The following is a 14,194-nucleotide window of genomic DNA, read 5'->3' as shown; positions in this document are numbered from 1 at the left end:
TATACACTGTCAGCTCTTTTCCACTTTCGAAAGTCCCAGGAAAAAGGTGGCAGAATGCTGCTCTGAGTTGTTCTGCCAGAGATTAAGCCCTTGATAATGGGCACAAAAAGGGGCTGAATTAGCACAAGTTTGAAAGCTATGTACAGTAGTGATGCTCAAGACCAGGATTGAAGCCTTGATAATTGGCATTACTGCTCACAACTTTCAAACCTGCTAATTCAAACCTTTTTTTGGTGTCTGTTCTCTGCTCTGCAGTGTCTGTTTCAGTATCACCCCCTGCCCCTTCTGTTCCCTGCAAGACAGGAGAAGAAGTGAGGGGAGGGGGAACAAGAGAGGAGGGACTGGATTAGGGAGCCGAGTGGCTGTTCTCTTCTCTGGGTGCTTCAGGATGTTATGCCAGTCGGACGCAGACTGCTGCTACCGTGAGTACTCATTTCTTGCACTGCTCTCCTGCCCTCCTCGGGTCTTCTCGCAGCATGGGCCAGCCTACACCACCGTGCTTCCCGGGACTCCTCATGGTGGCATGGACGCCACTACCTCCTACAACGATGTCAGGCCTTCCTAGGCCCGTGCACGCATGTCATCGGACTCGCGTTTGAAGCCTCTTCGGCGGGAACCTCGGGGGTGTCCCTGTATGATGATGTCATCGGACTTCTGTATTTAAGCGCCACCTTTGCCCCTAGCAAGCCGACTTGGCAACAAGTTCCATACGTGACGACAACTCCTGCCTTCGTGTTCCTGAGACTACACTCTTTTATGTAAAGTTTAAAAATTCCATTTTATTTTGATTATTTTATTTTTGGTTTTAAATCTGTGAACCGTTTTTGATAAAATTTCTTTTTTAAAAAACGGTATATAAATACTTTTAAAATAAATAAATAAATAAATAAATAAATAAATAAATAGCCTTGCTCCTGGACCTTGTCTGGTATCCGCTCCTCGGCGGTCAGTGTGTGCTCCATGGGGACTTGCTCCCCTGGCCTACCCCGCTCTTCGGGCCGGCCCTGCGCCTTCTGGGTCCTACTCTGCAAGGGCTGCTTCTACTCGGGTCTTCCCTGGAACACTGCAGCAACCTGTGAGTTCCTCTACTAGGTCTCCCCGCTCCTCGGGGTTGTGCCTACATCTACGCTGGACTACCTGGGCCCTCCCGCTCCTCGGGCCGTGCCTTCCAACTCAGAGACTTTTCAGATCCTCCCCACTCCTCGGGGCTGAGCTCACGTACTTCTTCCCACTCCTTGGGGTTGTATCTACACAAGACTGTCAATATTCCCTGGCTCTCAGGGCTCCTGCCTACGTCACTGCAGAGATCGGGTTTGGGCTTCCCTGCTATGCGGGTTGGTCTGCATCACTACAACTACACCTACTACGCTATACAGCTCTGCCCCTCTGGCTGTCTTCCCAGAGAAACTCCTGCAAGGCTAGTCTTGCGCCCTCCGCTCCATGGCCTGTCTGGCGCCTCTTCCTCCAGGGTCTCAGTCCAGTATTGCCTCCTCTCTGTCATCCTACGGGGGTTACCTCCTGGTCCCTGGGGATCTCTCCAATACTGTGCCCAGACTCCCTGCTGTGCCTACACCTCACCTCCCGACGGTGCGGACCTGTGGGGCTCCTCCCCACAGGCAGTAAAAACTCGCATCTCGGGCCAAGGGTCCACACACCCACAAATCATAACACAGGATCAACTCCCCCCCCCCCCCTTCTTCTCTTCCCTGCAGACTGCCTGGAGAGGAAGGGCTGGAACAGAAAAACCCTGCTGCTCTGCCTTTTAAACCTGAAAAGAAGTGCCAGAATTGCCTTCTACCCCGTTCCCCCACAAATTATGGCCTGACATATAGTACTCAAGGTGCAGTCTCACCATGGAGCGATACAGAGGCATTATGACATTTTCTGTTCTATTAACCATTCCCTTCCTAATAATTCCTAACATTCTGTTTGCTTTTTGAGTTCCGCAGCACACTGAGCCGATGATTTTAAAGTATTATCCACTATGATGCCTAGATCTTTTTCCTGGGTAGTAGTTCCTAATATGGATCCTAACATCGTGTAACTACAATGTGGGTTACCTTTCCCTATGTGCATCATTTTGCACTTGTCCACATTAAATTTCATCTGCCATTTGGATACCCAGTCTTCCAGTCTCGCAACGCCCTGCAATTTATCAAAATCCGCTTGTGATTGGACTACTCCGAATAATTTTGTGTCATCTCCAAGCTTGATCATCTCACTCATCGTACCCATTTCCAGATCATTTATAAGTATATGTGACACCCCCTTGACTGCTTACCTTGTGGGGCGTTCCTGGGTTTGGGACTGACCTGGCAGGAGATCCCCTAGGGCAGACTCCCTCAGTCCTCACGTTCTTGGCACCTGGTGCCTCCATCTGGGGAAGAAGGTGTTAGTGGGTGGGATTTCTCTCCCTTCACCCCAGGAAAAACTAATGGGACTGTGAACAAGGCTGGCAGTATGTACAAGTATATACAGGTTTATTAGTCTTGGCCTAAGCTATTTATATTGGTTATACTCAACTGAACATAGTTTTCGCTTACTCCAATCTCTTATTTAACTGCATTCCTTAAGTCCACTAGACCCTGCTTTTTCCTCTACTCCTCCCAACTTGTTCCTTCATCTCCCTGTTACATGTAACTTTTATTTCTTCTTCTAAATCTTGTTCTATTTTTACCCTGTTAATTGTAAAGCCATGTGATATGAAAATGAATGTTGGCATACAAAAGTTTTAAATAAATAAAAATAAATAAATACACAACTATATACATTTCTACAAGGCAGCAAGAACATTTAATATTTGGCAATTTGGGGTCGGTCCCCATAATATACCACGCTATAGAATAGAGGGGATCTCAAGCATTCCCACTTACTCAAGCATTGTTATTTTCCTCCCCAAGTCAACCTACACAATTACCCAGACGTCCAGAGGACTGTGACATGCAAATCTCCTACCTAAATGTCTGAGTAATCCATTCACTGGTCAGTTAAGTATCCTCACACCTGGCAGGTCTGGCAATCTTTTCAATCTCCTGAGTTTGCAGCTCAAGTTACATAGTTGTTCTGTTCTCTTCTCTCCTGTAGCTCACTCAAACCTCAGCCTCTTGTGGGGGTGTTGGGATGGTTCATATATATATAAAAAAAAAAAAAAAGCAAGCACCATTCCAAGTACAGATCCCTGAGACACTCCACTTTTATTTTTCTACTGAGAAAACTGCCCATTTAATCCTACTCTATGTCCAGTCTTTTAACCAGTTTGTAATCCACAAAAGGACATTGCCTACTATCTCATGATGGGCATATAGCTCCATTGGTTGTTCTTACAGTCAGTGATTTTTTTTTCACTCCTTTAAAACTATGTCTAATCATATGCTATTACCCAGCTTGGTTTTTTTTCTTTTTCTATTGTCTGACCCAGTAAGGGCCACCTTTCAGCCAAAAAGGCTGAGAATCAAGCAGGAGAACAGAGAAGAAGAATATTCACATTCCTCTATTCTGCCTACCTGAAATATGCCTATTTGGGAACTTCACACCTAACATGTATGAATACCCCTGCTAGGCGGGGGTCATTCCTTGTACATACCCGGATTAGTCCGTTCCAGCAGATGGAGACAGACCAGAGTTCTGAGGCATGCCCATATAAGGACGGAACCCACCCAGGAACCCTCAGTATTTGTCTGTCTCCAGCAGGTGGACCATCTCACCCTTTGGTTCCCTGTTAGCTTGCCCTCTCTGCTTTTTTCTTTCTTCTGGGGCATAATGCCTCTGTATCGCTCCATGGTGAGACCACACCTTGAATACTGTGTACAATTCTGGTTAGGTTCCATACTAGGAATTACCACCCAGGAAAAAGATTTAGGCATCATAGTGGATAATACTTTAAAATTATCAGTTCAGTGTGCTGCAGCAGTCAAAAAAGCAAACAGAATGTTAGGAATTATTAGGAAGGGATTGGTTAATAAAACGGAAAATGTCATAATGCCTTTATATCGATCCATGGTGAGACTGCACCTTGAATACTGTGTACAAATCTAGTTGCCGCATCTCAAAAAAGATATAGTTGCGATGGAGAAGGTACAGAGAAGGGCAACCAAAATGATAAAGGGGATGGAACAGCTCCCCTATGAGGAAAGGCTGAAGAGGTTAGGGCTGTTCAGCTTGGAGAAGAGACGGCTGAGGGGGGATATGATAGAGTTCTTTAAGATCATGAGAGGTCTTGAATGAGTAGATGTGACTCGGTTGTTTACACTTTCGAATAATAGAAGGACTAGGGGGCATTCCATGAAGTTAGCAAGTAACACATTTAAGACTAATCGGAGAAAATTCTTTTTCACTCAATGCACAATAAAGCTCTGGAATTTGTTGCCAGAGAAGGTAGTTAGTGCAGTTAGTGTAGCTGGGTTCAAAAAAGGTTTGGATAAGTTCTTGGAGGAGAAGTCCATTAATGGCTATTAATCAATTATACTTAGGGGCGGATTTTAAAAGGCGCGCGAATAGCCTACTTTTGTTTGCGCTCCAGGCGCAAACAAAAGTACGCTGGATTTTAGTAGATACGCGCGGAGCCGCGCGTATCTGCTAAAAACCTGGATCGGCGCGCGCAAGGCTATGGATTTTGTATAGCCGGCGCGCGCCGAGCCGCGCAGCCTACCCCCGTTCCCTCCAAGGCCGCTCCGAAATCGGAGCGGCCTCGGAGGGAACTTTCCTTTGCCCTCCCCTCACCTTCCCCTCCCTTCCCCTACCTAACCCACCCACCCGGCCCTGTCTAAAACCCCCCCTTACCTTTGTCGGGGGATTTACGCCTCCCAGAGGGAGGCGTAAATCCCCGCGCGCGAGCGGGCCTCCTGTGCGCCGGGCCGCGACCTGGGGGCGGGTACGGAGGGCGCGGCCACGCCCCCGGACCGCCCGGGGCCGTAGCCACGCCCCCGTACCCGCCCCCAAAACGCTGCCGACACGCCCCCGAAACGCCACGACGACCGGGCCTGCCCCCGACACGCCCCCGACACGCCCCCGACATGCCCCCCTCGGAGAACCCCGGGACTTACGAGAGTCCCGGGGCTCTGCGCGCGCCGGGAGGCCTATGTAAAATAGGCTTCCCGGCGCGCAGGGCCCTGCTCGCGTAAATCCGCCCGGTTTTGGGCGGATTTACGCGAGCAGGGCTCTGAAAATCCGCCCCTTAGGGAATAGCCACTGCTATTAATTGCATCAGTAGCATGGGTTCTTCTTAGTGTTTGGGTAATTGCCAGGTTCTTGTGGCCTGGTTTTTGGCCTCTGTTGGAAACAGGATGCTGGGCTTGATGGACCCTTGGTCTGACCCAGCATGGAAATTTCTTATGTTCTTATGTTCTTATGGATATATATATCGAGTCCCCTTGCAGCCATTCCAAGCAGCCTGCGGTTTGTCACACCCTGTTGAGACTTCAGGAATTTGGGGCGATCCTTCCGGTTCTGGAGCAAGAACGGGGCGCCGGCCAATATTCAATTTACTTCGTTGTTCCCAAAAAGGATGATTCTTTTCGCCCCATTCTGGATCTCAAAAGGGTCAATCGGGCCCTCATGGTTCCCCGTTTCAAGATGGAAATCCTACGAGCAGTAATTGCAGCGGTCCATCCCGGTGAGTTTCTCGCTTCCCTAGATCTGACGGAGGCTTATTTTCACATCCCCATTCGTCGGGAACATCAAAGGTTCCTTCGTTTTCAGATCCTAGGTCAGCACTTCCAGTTTCGGGCTCTCCAATTCGGTCTCGCCACCGCTCCCCGCACTTTCACCAAGATCATGGTAGTCATTGCGGCAGCTCTCCATCGGGAAGGGATATTAGTCCATCCTTACCTGGATGATTGGTTGGTAAGGGCCAAGTCTGCTTCTCTCTGCACCTCGCGGTAGACAGAGTTTTAGCCCTACTCACATCACTCGGTTGGATAATCAACTATTCCAAAAGCACTCTTCGGCCCTCGCAAGTGCTGGAATTCCTGGGCGCTCTTTTCAACACTCGGGTCGGGAAAGTTTTTCTTTCGGACTCGCGGACTCTCAACCTGATAGATCAGTTGAACACGTTCGTCTCTCTTCCACTTCCCATGGTGTGGGATTACCTTCAAGTTCTGGGGCCCATGGCTTCCATGATCAATCTTGTCCCTTGGGCGTTTGCTCATATGTGTCCTTTACAGAAAGCATTGTTGTCCCATTGGAAGCCGATGTCCGAGCAGTATCAGGAGATTCTTCCTCTCTCCAACTCTACCATCGCCAATATACAATGGTGGTTCTCCCCAGCTCACCTTCTCAAGGGGATGCCCCTTTTGACTCCCTCTTGGGTCATAGTAACAATGGATGCCAGCCTCTCATGTTGGGGGGCTGTCTGCCAATCTCATGTGACTCAAGGTTTCTGGTCCCCCTCCCAGTCTTGGTGGCACATCAATCGTCTAGAAGCCCGAGCGGTTCGCCTGGCCCTCAAGTTTTTTCTTCCTCTGATTCGCCACAAAGCAGTCCGAGTGCTATCAGAGAATTCCACCACGGTAGCTTACATAAATCGACAAGAGGGGACTCAAAGTCATCTAGTGGTGCTAGAAGCCAGCAAGCTTTTTCTCTGGGCAGAGAGGCACTTGGATCGCCTGACGGCTTCCCACATAGCGGGCAAGGAGAATGTTCAAGCCGACTTCCTCAGTTGACAACATCTCGATCCTGGCGAGTGGGAGTTGTCAGACGTAGCGATGGATCTAAATGTGCGCAAGTGGGGTCCCCCTCACCTAGACCTCATGGCGACACTAGCCATCGCCAAGACTCCCCGGTTCTTCAGCCGGTGGAGGGAGCATTGTTCAGAGGGGGTGGGCGCGCTGGTTCGTCCCTGGCCCTCCGACGTTCTTCTCTACGTGTTCCCACCGTGGCCATTAATAGGGAAGGTTCTACGGAGAATAGAGCTCCATCGTGGATCGGTCATTCTCGTGGCCCCCGAATGGCCCCAACGGCCATGGTTCATGGACCTGGTGAATCTCACTGCGGACGGACCTCTTTGTCTCGATCATCTTCCCCATCTTCTACGGCAGGGTCCCGTATTTTTCGACCAGGCGGATCGCTTCTGTCTAGCAGCATGGCTTTTGAACGGAGACGTTTGAGATGCAGAGGATATAAGGAAGAAGTTACTGCCACCCTTCTCAGGGCTCGCAAACAGTCAACATCACTCTCCTACGTCCGGGTCTGGAAGGTTTTTTAAAACGTCTGCGAGGAATTGGGTGTTTCGGCATGTTCACCTTCCATTGCGGTGATACTCTCTTTTCTTCAGCGTGGTCTCTCCAAGGGTCTTTCTGTCACCTCTCTGCACGTTCAGGTCTCAGCTCTTGGTTCCCTCCTGGGCACCATTGAAAGTCGGGCGTTCGCCTCTCATCCGGATGTTGTTCGTTTTCTCAGGGGCGCTAAGCATCTAAAGCCGCATGTCCGGTCTATTTGTCCTTCGTGGAGTTTAAATTTGGTACTTCAAGCTCTTTGCACGGCGCCGTTCGAGCCTCTTCGTCATGCCACTCTCAAAGATTTGACTCTCAAGACTGTCTTTCTGGTTGCTATTTGTTCAGCCAGGAGAGTGTCTGAGCTTCAAGCTCTATCTTGTAGAGACCCTTTCTTGCATATTTCAGACTCGGGCGTCTCTCTCATGACTGTACCTTCTTTCTTACCTAAGGTTGTTTCGTCTTTTCATGTTAAACAGTCCGTTGAACTTCCCGCTTTTTCGCTAGAGGATATCGCAGTGTCTGGTGGTAGTGATCTTCGTCATCTTGATCTTAAGCGAGTTTCATTGCGTTATCTTGAGGTCACTAATGATTTTCGGGTCTCTGATCATCTTTTTGTCCTGTGGAGTGGTCCCAACAAGGGGAAGCAAGCTTCTAAGGCTATGATTGCTCGCTGGTTGAAGGAAGCAATTTCCTCTGCCTACATTTGCAAGGGCTGAGCAGTTCCCAAAGGCCTAAAAGCTCATTCTTTACATTCTCAAGCGACCTCTTGGGCGGAGTCTCAATTGGTTTCACCGCAAGAAATATGTAGAGCGGCTACATGGAAATCTCTTCATACGTTTGCTCGTCACTACTGACTTAATGTTCAGGCTCCAGTCTTTGGTTCCTTTGGTTGGCAAGTGCTTCGAGCGGGGCTGTCTGGGTCCCACCCTTTGTAGGGAAGCTTTGGGACATCCCATGGTCTGGACTGATATGGATACGTACAGGGAAAGGAAAATTAGTTCTTACCTGATAATTTTCGTTCCTGTAGTAGCACGGATCAGTCCAGACGCCCGCCCGTTCTTATTTTGCACGCTTGAATTATTCTTTCCTTTTTATAGGATTTCTTTTTTCATCCTTGCATTGTCTTCCTGGAATTTAATGATAGGCACCGGAAGCATCGCTACGATGATCAGGGGTAGTTCCACAAGAGCGTTTAGTTACACGGTTCATTCAATTCTGTTATTTTGTTAGATTAAATTAAATTTTGTAGTTATCCTGTTACTTGCTTGATCTTATTCCTATCTGCTTTGACAATGGTTATACTGAGAGTTCCTGGGTGGGTTTTGTCCTTATATGGGCTAGCCTCAGAACTCTGGTCTGTCTCCATCTGCTGGAACAGGGTCTCTACCCATGGTCCGGACTGATCCGTAGTACTACAGGAACGAAAATTATCAGCTAAGAACTAATTTTCCTAAATCTGTCTGATGCCCAGTCTGGCAAATTTCTCTCACAAATCCCTTCCCCAGTCATAGTTCTATACTTTAGAGGTTTAAATCATCTGGATTTTTTTGTTAGTGATAGTTCCTACAGAATTACCCAGAAGTCCAGGGGACTGTGACATACAAATCTCCTACCTAAATGTCTGACTAATCCATTCACTGGTCAGTTAAATATCCTCACACCTGGCAGGTCTGGCAATCTTTTCAATCTCCTGTGTTTGCAGCTCAGGTTACATAGTTGTTCTGTTCTCTTCTCTCTTGTAGCTCACTCCATAAAAAAAGCACCATTCCAAGTACAGATCCCTGAGACATTCCACTGCTTTTTTTCTACTGAGAAAACTGCCAATTTAATCCCAATTTATGTCCAGTATTGTATCCAGTTTGTAATCCACACAAGGACATTGTCTATTATCTCATGATCAGCATATAGCTCTATTGGTTCTTCTTACAGTCAGTGATTTTTTTTTCACTCCTTTAAAATTATGTCTAATCATATGCTATTACCCAGCCTGACTTTTTTTTTTCTTCTATTATCTGACCCAGTAAGGGCCACCTTTCAGCCAAAAAGGCTGAGAATCAAGCAGGAGAACAGAAAAGAAGCAAACTCATATTGCTCTATTCTTCCTACCTGAAACATGCCTGTTTGGGAACCTCACACCTAACCTGTATGAATACCCCTGCTAGGCGGGGGTCAAACTCTGTCTGATGCCCAGTACTGTCGTCCAGCAAATTTCTCTCACAAATCCCTTCCCAGTGATAGTTCTGTAATATAGAAGTTTAAATCATCTGGATGTTTTTGTTAGTGATAGTTCCTACAGAATTACCCAGACGTCCAGGCAACTGTGACATGCAAATCTCCTACCTAAATGTCTGAGTAATCCATTCACTGGTCAGTTAAGTATCCTCACACCTGGCAGGTCTGGCAATCTTTTCAAGCTCCTGAGTTTGCAGCTCAGGTTACATAGCTGTTCTGTTCTCTTCTCTCTTGTAGCTCACTCAAACCTCAGCCTCTTGTGGGGGTGGGTGGGATGGTTCATATAGAAAAAAAAAAGCAAGCAACATTCCAAGTACAGATCCCTGGGACTCTTCACTGTTTTTTTTCTACTGAGAAAACTGCCCATTTAATCCTAATCTATTTCCTGTCTTTTAACCAGTTTGTAATTTATAAAAGTACATTGCCTACTATCCTATGACTTTTCAGTTTTCTTAGACCCTGTTAGAGGGACTTTGCCAAATGCCTTTTGAAAATCCAAATACACTACATTTACTTTAATCACGTGTTTATTAACTCCTTCAATAAAATGTAGCAGATTTGTATGGGCAGGACATTCCTTGGGTAAATCCATGCTGGCTATGTCTCATTAAATCTTGTCTTTCTATATGTTCTTTAGAATATTTTCCACTACTTTTCCAGGCACTGAAATCAGACTCACTGATCTATAGTCTCCTGGAACATCCCTGGAGCAGTTTTTAAATATCGGGATTACATTGGCCATGTTACGGTACCGGGCCATGCCCTGGTCCCTCCACTTACCTCGGGGCTGGCCTGGCCCGCTGTTGCTCCGTTCCAGCCAGCAGGGCCCATCGGGGCCTTTTCCGCGGCGCTCCCTCCTTGAGGGAGACGTGGCCGATCCGTCGCGGCTGGCTCCATCCCCTAGGCATACGCGCGCGCAGGAGCTCCAGAGCTAAAGAGGCCAGCGCGGGAACAGGCAGGACAAGCTCCTCTCTGGGGGACCGCGGGCTTCCAGTGGTGAAGTTCCAGCTGGCCTCTTCGCTTCGTCCCTTCTCTTCTCAATCTTCATGAACTCCTCTTCAGAGAGACCTCCTCCTTCAGGAGACCGCCTCCTCTTCAGAGAGACCTCCTCTTCAGAGAGACCTCCTCCTTCAGGAGACCGCCTCCTTCAGGAGACCTCCTCCTTCAGGAGACCGCACGTAAGTCCAAGCGGCTCGGGTCCTCCTGGGGAGACCTCGGGCTTCCAGTGGTGAAGATCCCTCCAGTCTCCTGCTCTGTGCCGCTTCCCGGCTTCGACATCCACGGTGGGCCTCCCCATGGTGAGTCTTCATCTGTCTCAGCCGGCTCAAGGGTCCACGAATCCAACAGGCCACCCTTAAGTCTTTAGGTACAATGGATGATTTTAATGATAGGTTACAAATTACTAGTAATAGGTCTGAAATTTCATTTTTTAGTTTTTTCAGAACCATAGGGTGTATATCATTCGGTCTAGGTGATTTTCTATTCTTCAGTTTGTCAATCTGGCCTACTACATCTTCCAGGTTCACCATGATTTGGTTCAGTGATGAATATTGCCCAGTTTCACTTTGTTAGGTGAGGGTCTGCACACGTGACTGAGGTGAGGTATTCTGCTGGCGTGTAATTTCTGTGTAGAGCTCTATAGCTGCCTGTCTTGGTCCATTTTCCTAATAGGAGGTGTATTGGCGTCTTAAGGCCTGGTGTAATATTTTCAGTGTTGCCTTTTCTTAGGTAAGGTGGTTACTGTTTGAGTGCTGGAAATCAGTGTTTTGGTATGGGATATTTACTATTTATACAGTTTCTGTTCAGACAGAGTACTTGTCTTTCCCTTGTGTCATTCTTAACAATAAAATTATATTGGACCTTTATTTTTTTATTTCTGTCATGAACTGTAATAAGCAGTGTGTCACGCATGTGAGCATGGTCTGTCAGGCGTGTCACGATAGGAAAAAGGTTGAGAACCACTGTACTAGCAGATCAGTGGCTGCAGAAATAGGGAATCCAGTTTTGGAAGATAATCGGCAATGAAAAGAGGACATTTAAGTCATAGCTGGATAGTTGATGTATCTTTTATTAAACACTCAGCATCGTGAGAGATACAGATGCTCCTACCTTGGTGATAGAGCAGCCCAAGATTTCTTCTGTAGGCCTCATGTCATCATGGACAAGCTGAGCCAGGCCTGGTTTGCCCAATGCATCTACGGATTTATATTCCTGCTTGCTCAGAAAAGGTGGAACTGCAGTCCCTAAAGTGCAATGGGACAAAACCAGCACTCTGCCACACCACAGACTGCACCTGTTGTAACCTACCACATCTATTCTAACAAGCCTACATTAGGCTTTTCTTCTGCAAGCCACACCTTCTGCGATAGACGCGTCCTGAAAGATCACACCCATAATTAAAAGCCACACCTACTGCTATACAACACACCTCAGAGCAGGGCCCTAGGCAGACCAATGTTACACCACCCCCACACCCTGAGTTGAATGTGCCCTCTGACAGAGTTATGGTCACCCTCTTACAGTTCTCTCTTTCTCCCTCTCTCCGTGTTGCATAAACCTTAGCGAGTGCTCCATAACTGCTGCCGCCCCCTCTTTCACATTTTGAAAATGGTGCCCTCACGTGTGACGACACCCTAAGCGACCGCCTAGTCCTGCCTAATGGTTGCAACAGCCCTGCCTCAGAGGGACACACTTTGACTGCAAACTGCCTGCGCTGCTGTATACTAATAGAGTGCCCCTTTTCTAATATCTCAGTCCATATTGACCTCACTCCACCTTTAGAGCTGAAATTTTCAAAAGCCATTTATGATTTCACGTGTGTAAATGGCTGTTCTAAAATTGACCCAGGCCAAGTGCCTATAAAAGGACGTGGGTAACTCGGTTTCACACATACTTTTATTTGAACTGGTGAGAGATGGTTTGGGGAGTGGAGTTGGAATTTTTTTTTTTGTTTTAAAGTTCCCCCATGCAAGTTATGTACTCGATGGAGCCGGGGCCAGTGCTTTCATTAGGAAAACTGGGGGGTTGCCGCCTAGAGCACTAAAATTTTAAGGGTGGCAAAATCCTGCCAATGTCAGGCATAAAGGCATAACAAACGTACGTCAGATCTCATACTGCCAAAGAAGGGAGCATTGTGCTAGAGCCGCCTCCACTGGTAGGAGGGAGCCCTGTGCTGGAGCTGCTGCCAAGAGGTAGGTTTGGGAGGGAGGTGCATGACTGAAAGTTCGCTTAGGACACCAAATAGTCTAGCATTTCTACCGTATTATGCAGATTTTGTTTCTTTGTTTTTTTCATTTTGAAGGCAAATGCTACAGGTGGTGGTGGGCATGTCCAGATGGTGCTGCAAGCTATGAAGACATTTACGTATGATTCCCTGCACTTGCCAGAGGCAATTAAACTGAATGGGATGGACAGCAAGGAAGACATCCCATACTATTTCTACAGAGACGATGGAATCAAGGTCTGGGAAGCAACAAGGAAGTAAGAGCTCCCATTATTACCACAAGAAAGACTACAGGTCTGTGAGAATGGAACTGGGTTTACTGTTTTGGCTCCAGGTTCCCTGAAGCAGACTGCTAACAAGGTCACCCATAAGAACCATTCCTAGACTTTTGTAGTGTCCTTTATGTAGACACATTCTTCATAATAGCATCAAGGAGATGAGTGAAAAAAAGTTTGCGATGCCTAGTTTTAATTTTTTGGTGCAGAAAAATGTGTGTGCATGTATGGGTCAAATAGCAAAAGACACTACAAAGGGGAATGATTAGGACAAGTTTGAAACTTGCGAGCAATTGTGCCTAGTTACTCTCTACTTGCCCATCTTCCATCAGCATTCATAATATAATTACCTTAAAAAATACAAAAACAACCTATGATAATTAGAGAGTCCTAAAGACTGCCAATAGAGACTTTAAATATTGTGGACTGGAGATCTGTAAGGAACGTCATTAAGGGAGAGGAGAGGTGTGGGAAGGGGAAAAGCACATTTAAAAAAAGAAAACTAGGGAAAAAATTATAACTGGCAAGCTGACTTGCGGATTGAAGCTAAAATCATAAGATTATAGGGAGAACTGCATTTTTCACACATTCTGTCCTCTCTGGTACAGAAATTTGCATGCCCATGGTTATGAGCATGTTCGTAATGGGAATTTCTATGTGATAACTATACCATTAAACACTAGAGATTTTTTTCTTCCTATGGGAAACTAGGCAAGAAATGGAGTCAGCAGCTGATGGTCACAGGCACTAACCAATGGAAGGGCAGCTTTAAAAATGAATGTCAACCAATGGCAGGACAGTTTTAAAAATGCCGAATGACATCATAAAATGCTTTGTCTGGCTTGAGATTTCAGTTAAACTGAATTAAAGTGATCTGTTTTCCTCTAGGAGATGAAAAGAAAAAGGATTGGAGGAGAAAGGGATAAAGGCACATGAAAAATATGAGCTGGAGTGCACTGAGCACTGTGTTATCTATGATGGGGTGCGCAAAGGGGGGGGTCACCACCCCCGCAGGGCCGCAGATTAGTTTCCAGGGGTCCGCCAGCAGCCAGGATGAAAAGACAAGAGTGCCTGGCTCTGCTGTCTGGGCCTAGTGGAATGTTGTACCCCGGGAGAAGGCGTATGTGGCCACTGGTGGACCTGATCCCACTGGAGGCCGACAAACAGAGAGAGAGGCCATGCAGCCACCAGTGGACCTCACCCTACCAGCAGCTAAGCAGAGATGGACTCCCTTCCCATCTTTGCAGGCCCGC

At 47.3% G+C, this 14,194-nt stretch overlaps 1 protein-coding gene across 1 annotated transcript in view; it reads left to right on the top strand.

Annotated features, from left to right (window-relative positions):
• The window catches only part of ALOX5 (arachidonate 5-lipoxygenase), a 167,450-nt gene that overhangs the window by 105,077 nt on the left and 48,179 nt on the right, over window positions 1-14,194 (top strand). Inside the window, exon 10 of the mRNA XM_029609129.1 lies at window positions 12,745-12,923. Within this exon, the coding sequence (XP_029464989.1) occupies window positions 12,745-12,923 (179 nt within the window). The remainder of the gene's footprint in view (window positions 1-12,744; window positions 12,924-14,194) is intronic.

The sequence above is a fragment of the Rhinatrema bivittatum genome, chromosome 7 (genome assembly GCF_901001135.1).
Source record: "Rhinatrema bivittatum chromosome 7, aRhiBiv1.1, whole genome shotgun sequence".
NCBI lineage: Eukaryota > Metazoa > Chordata > Amphibia > Gymnophiona > Rhinatrematidae > Rhinatrema > Rhinatrema bivittatum.
The sequence above is the reverse complement of the archived record's forward strand: the minus strand, read 5'-3'. Positions and strand labels throughout refer to the sequence as shown.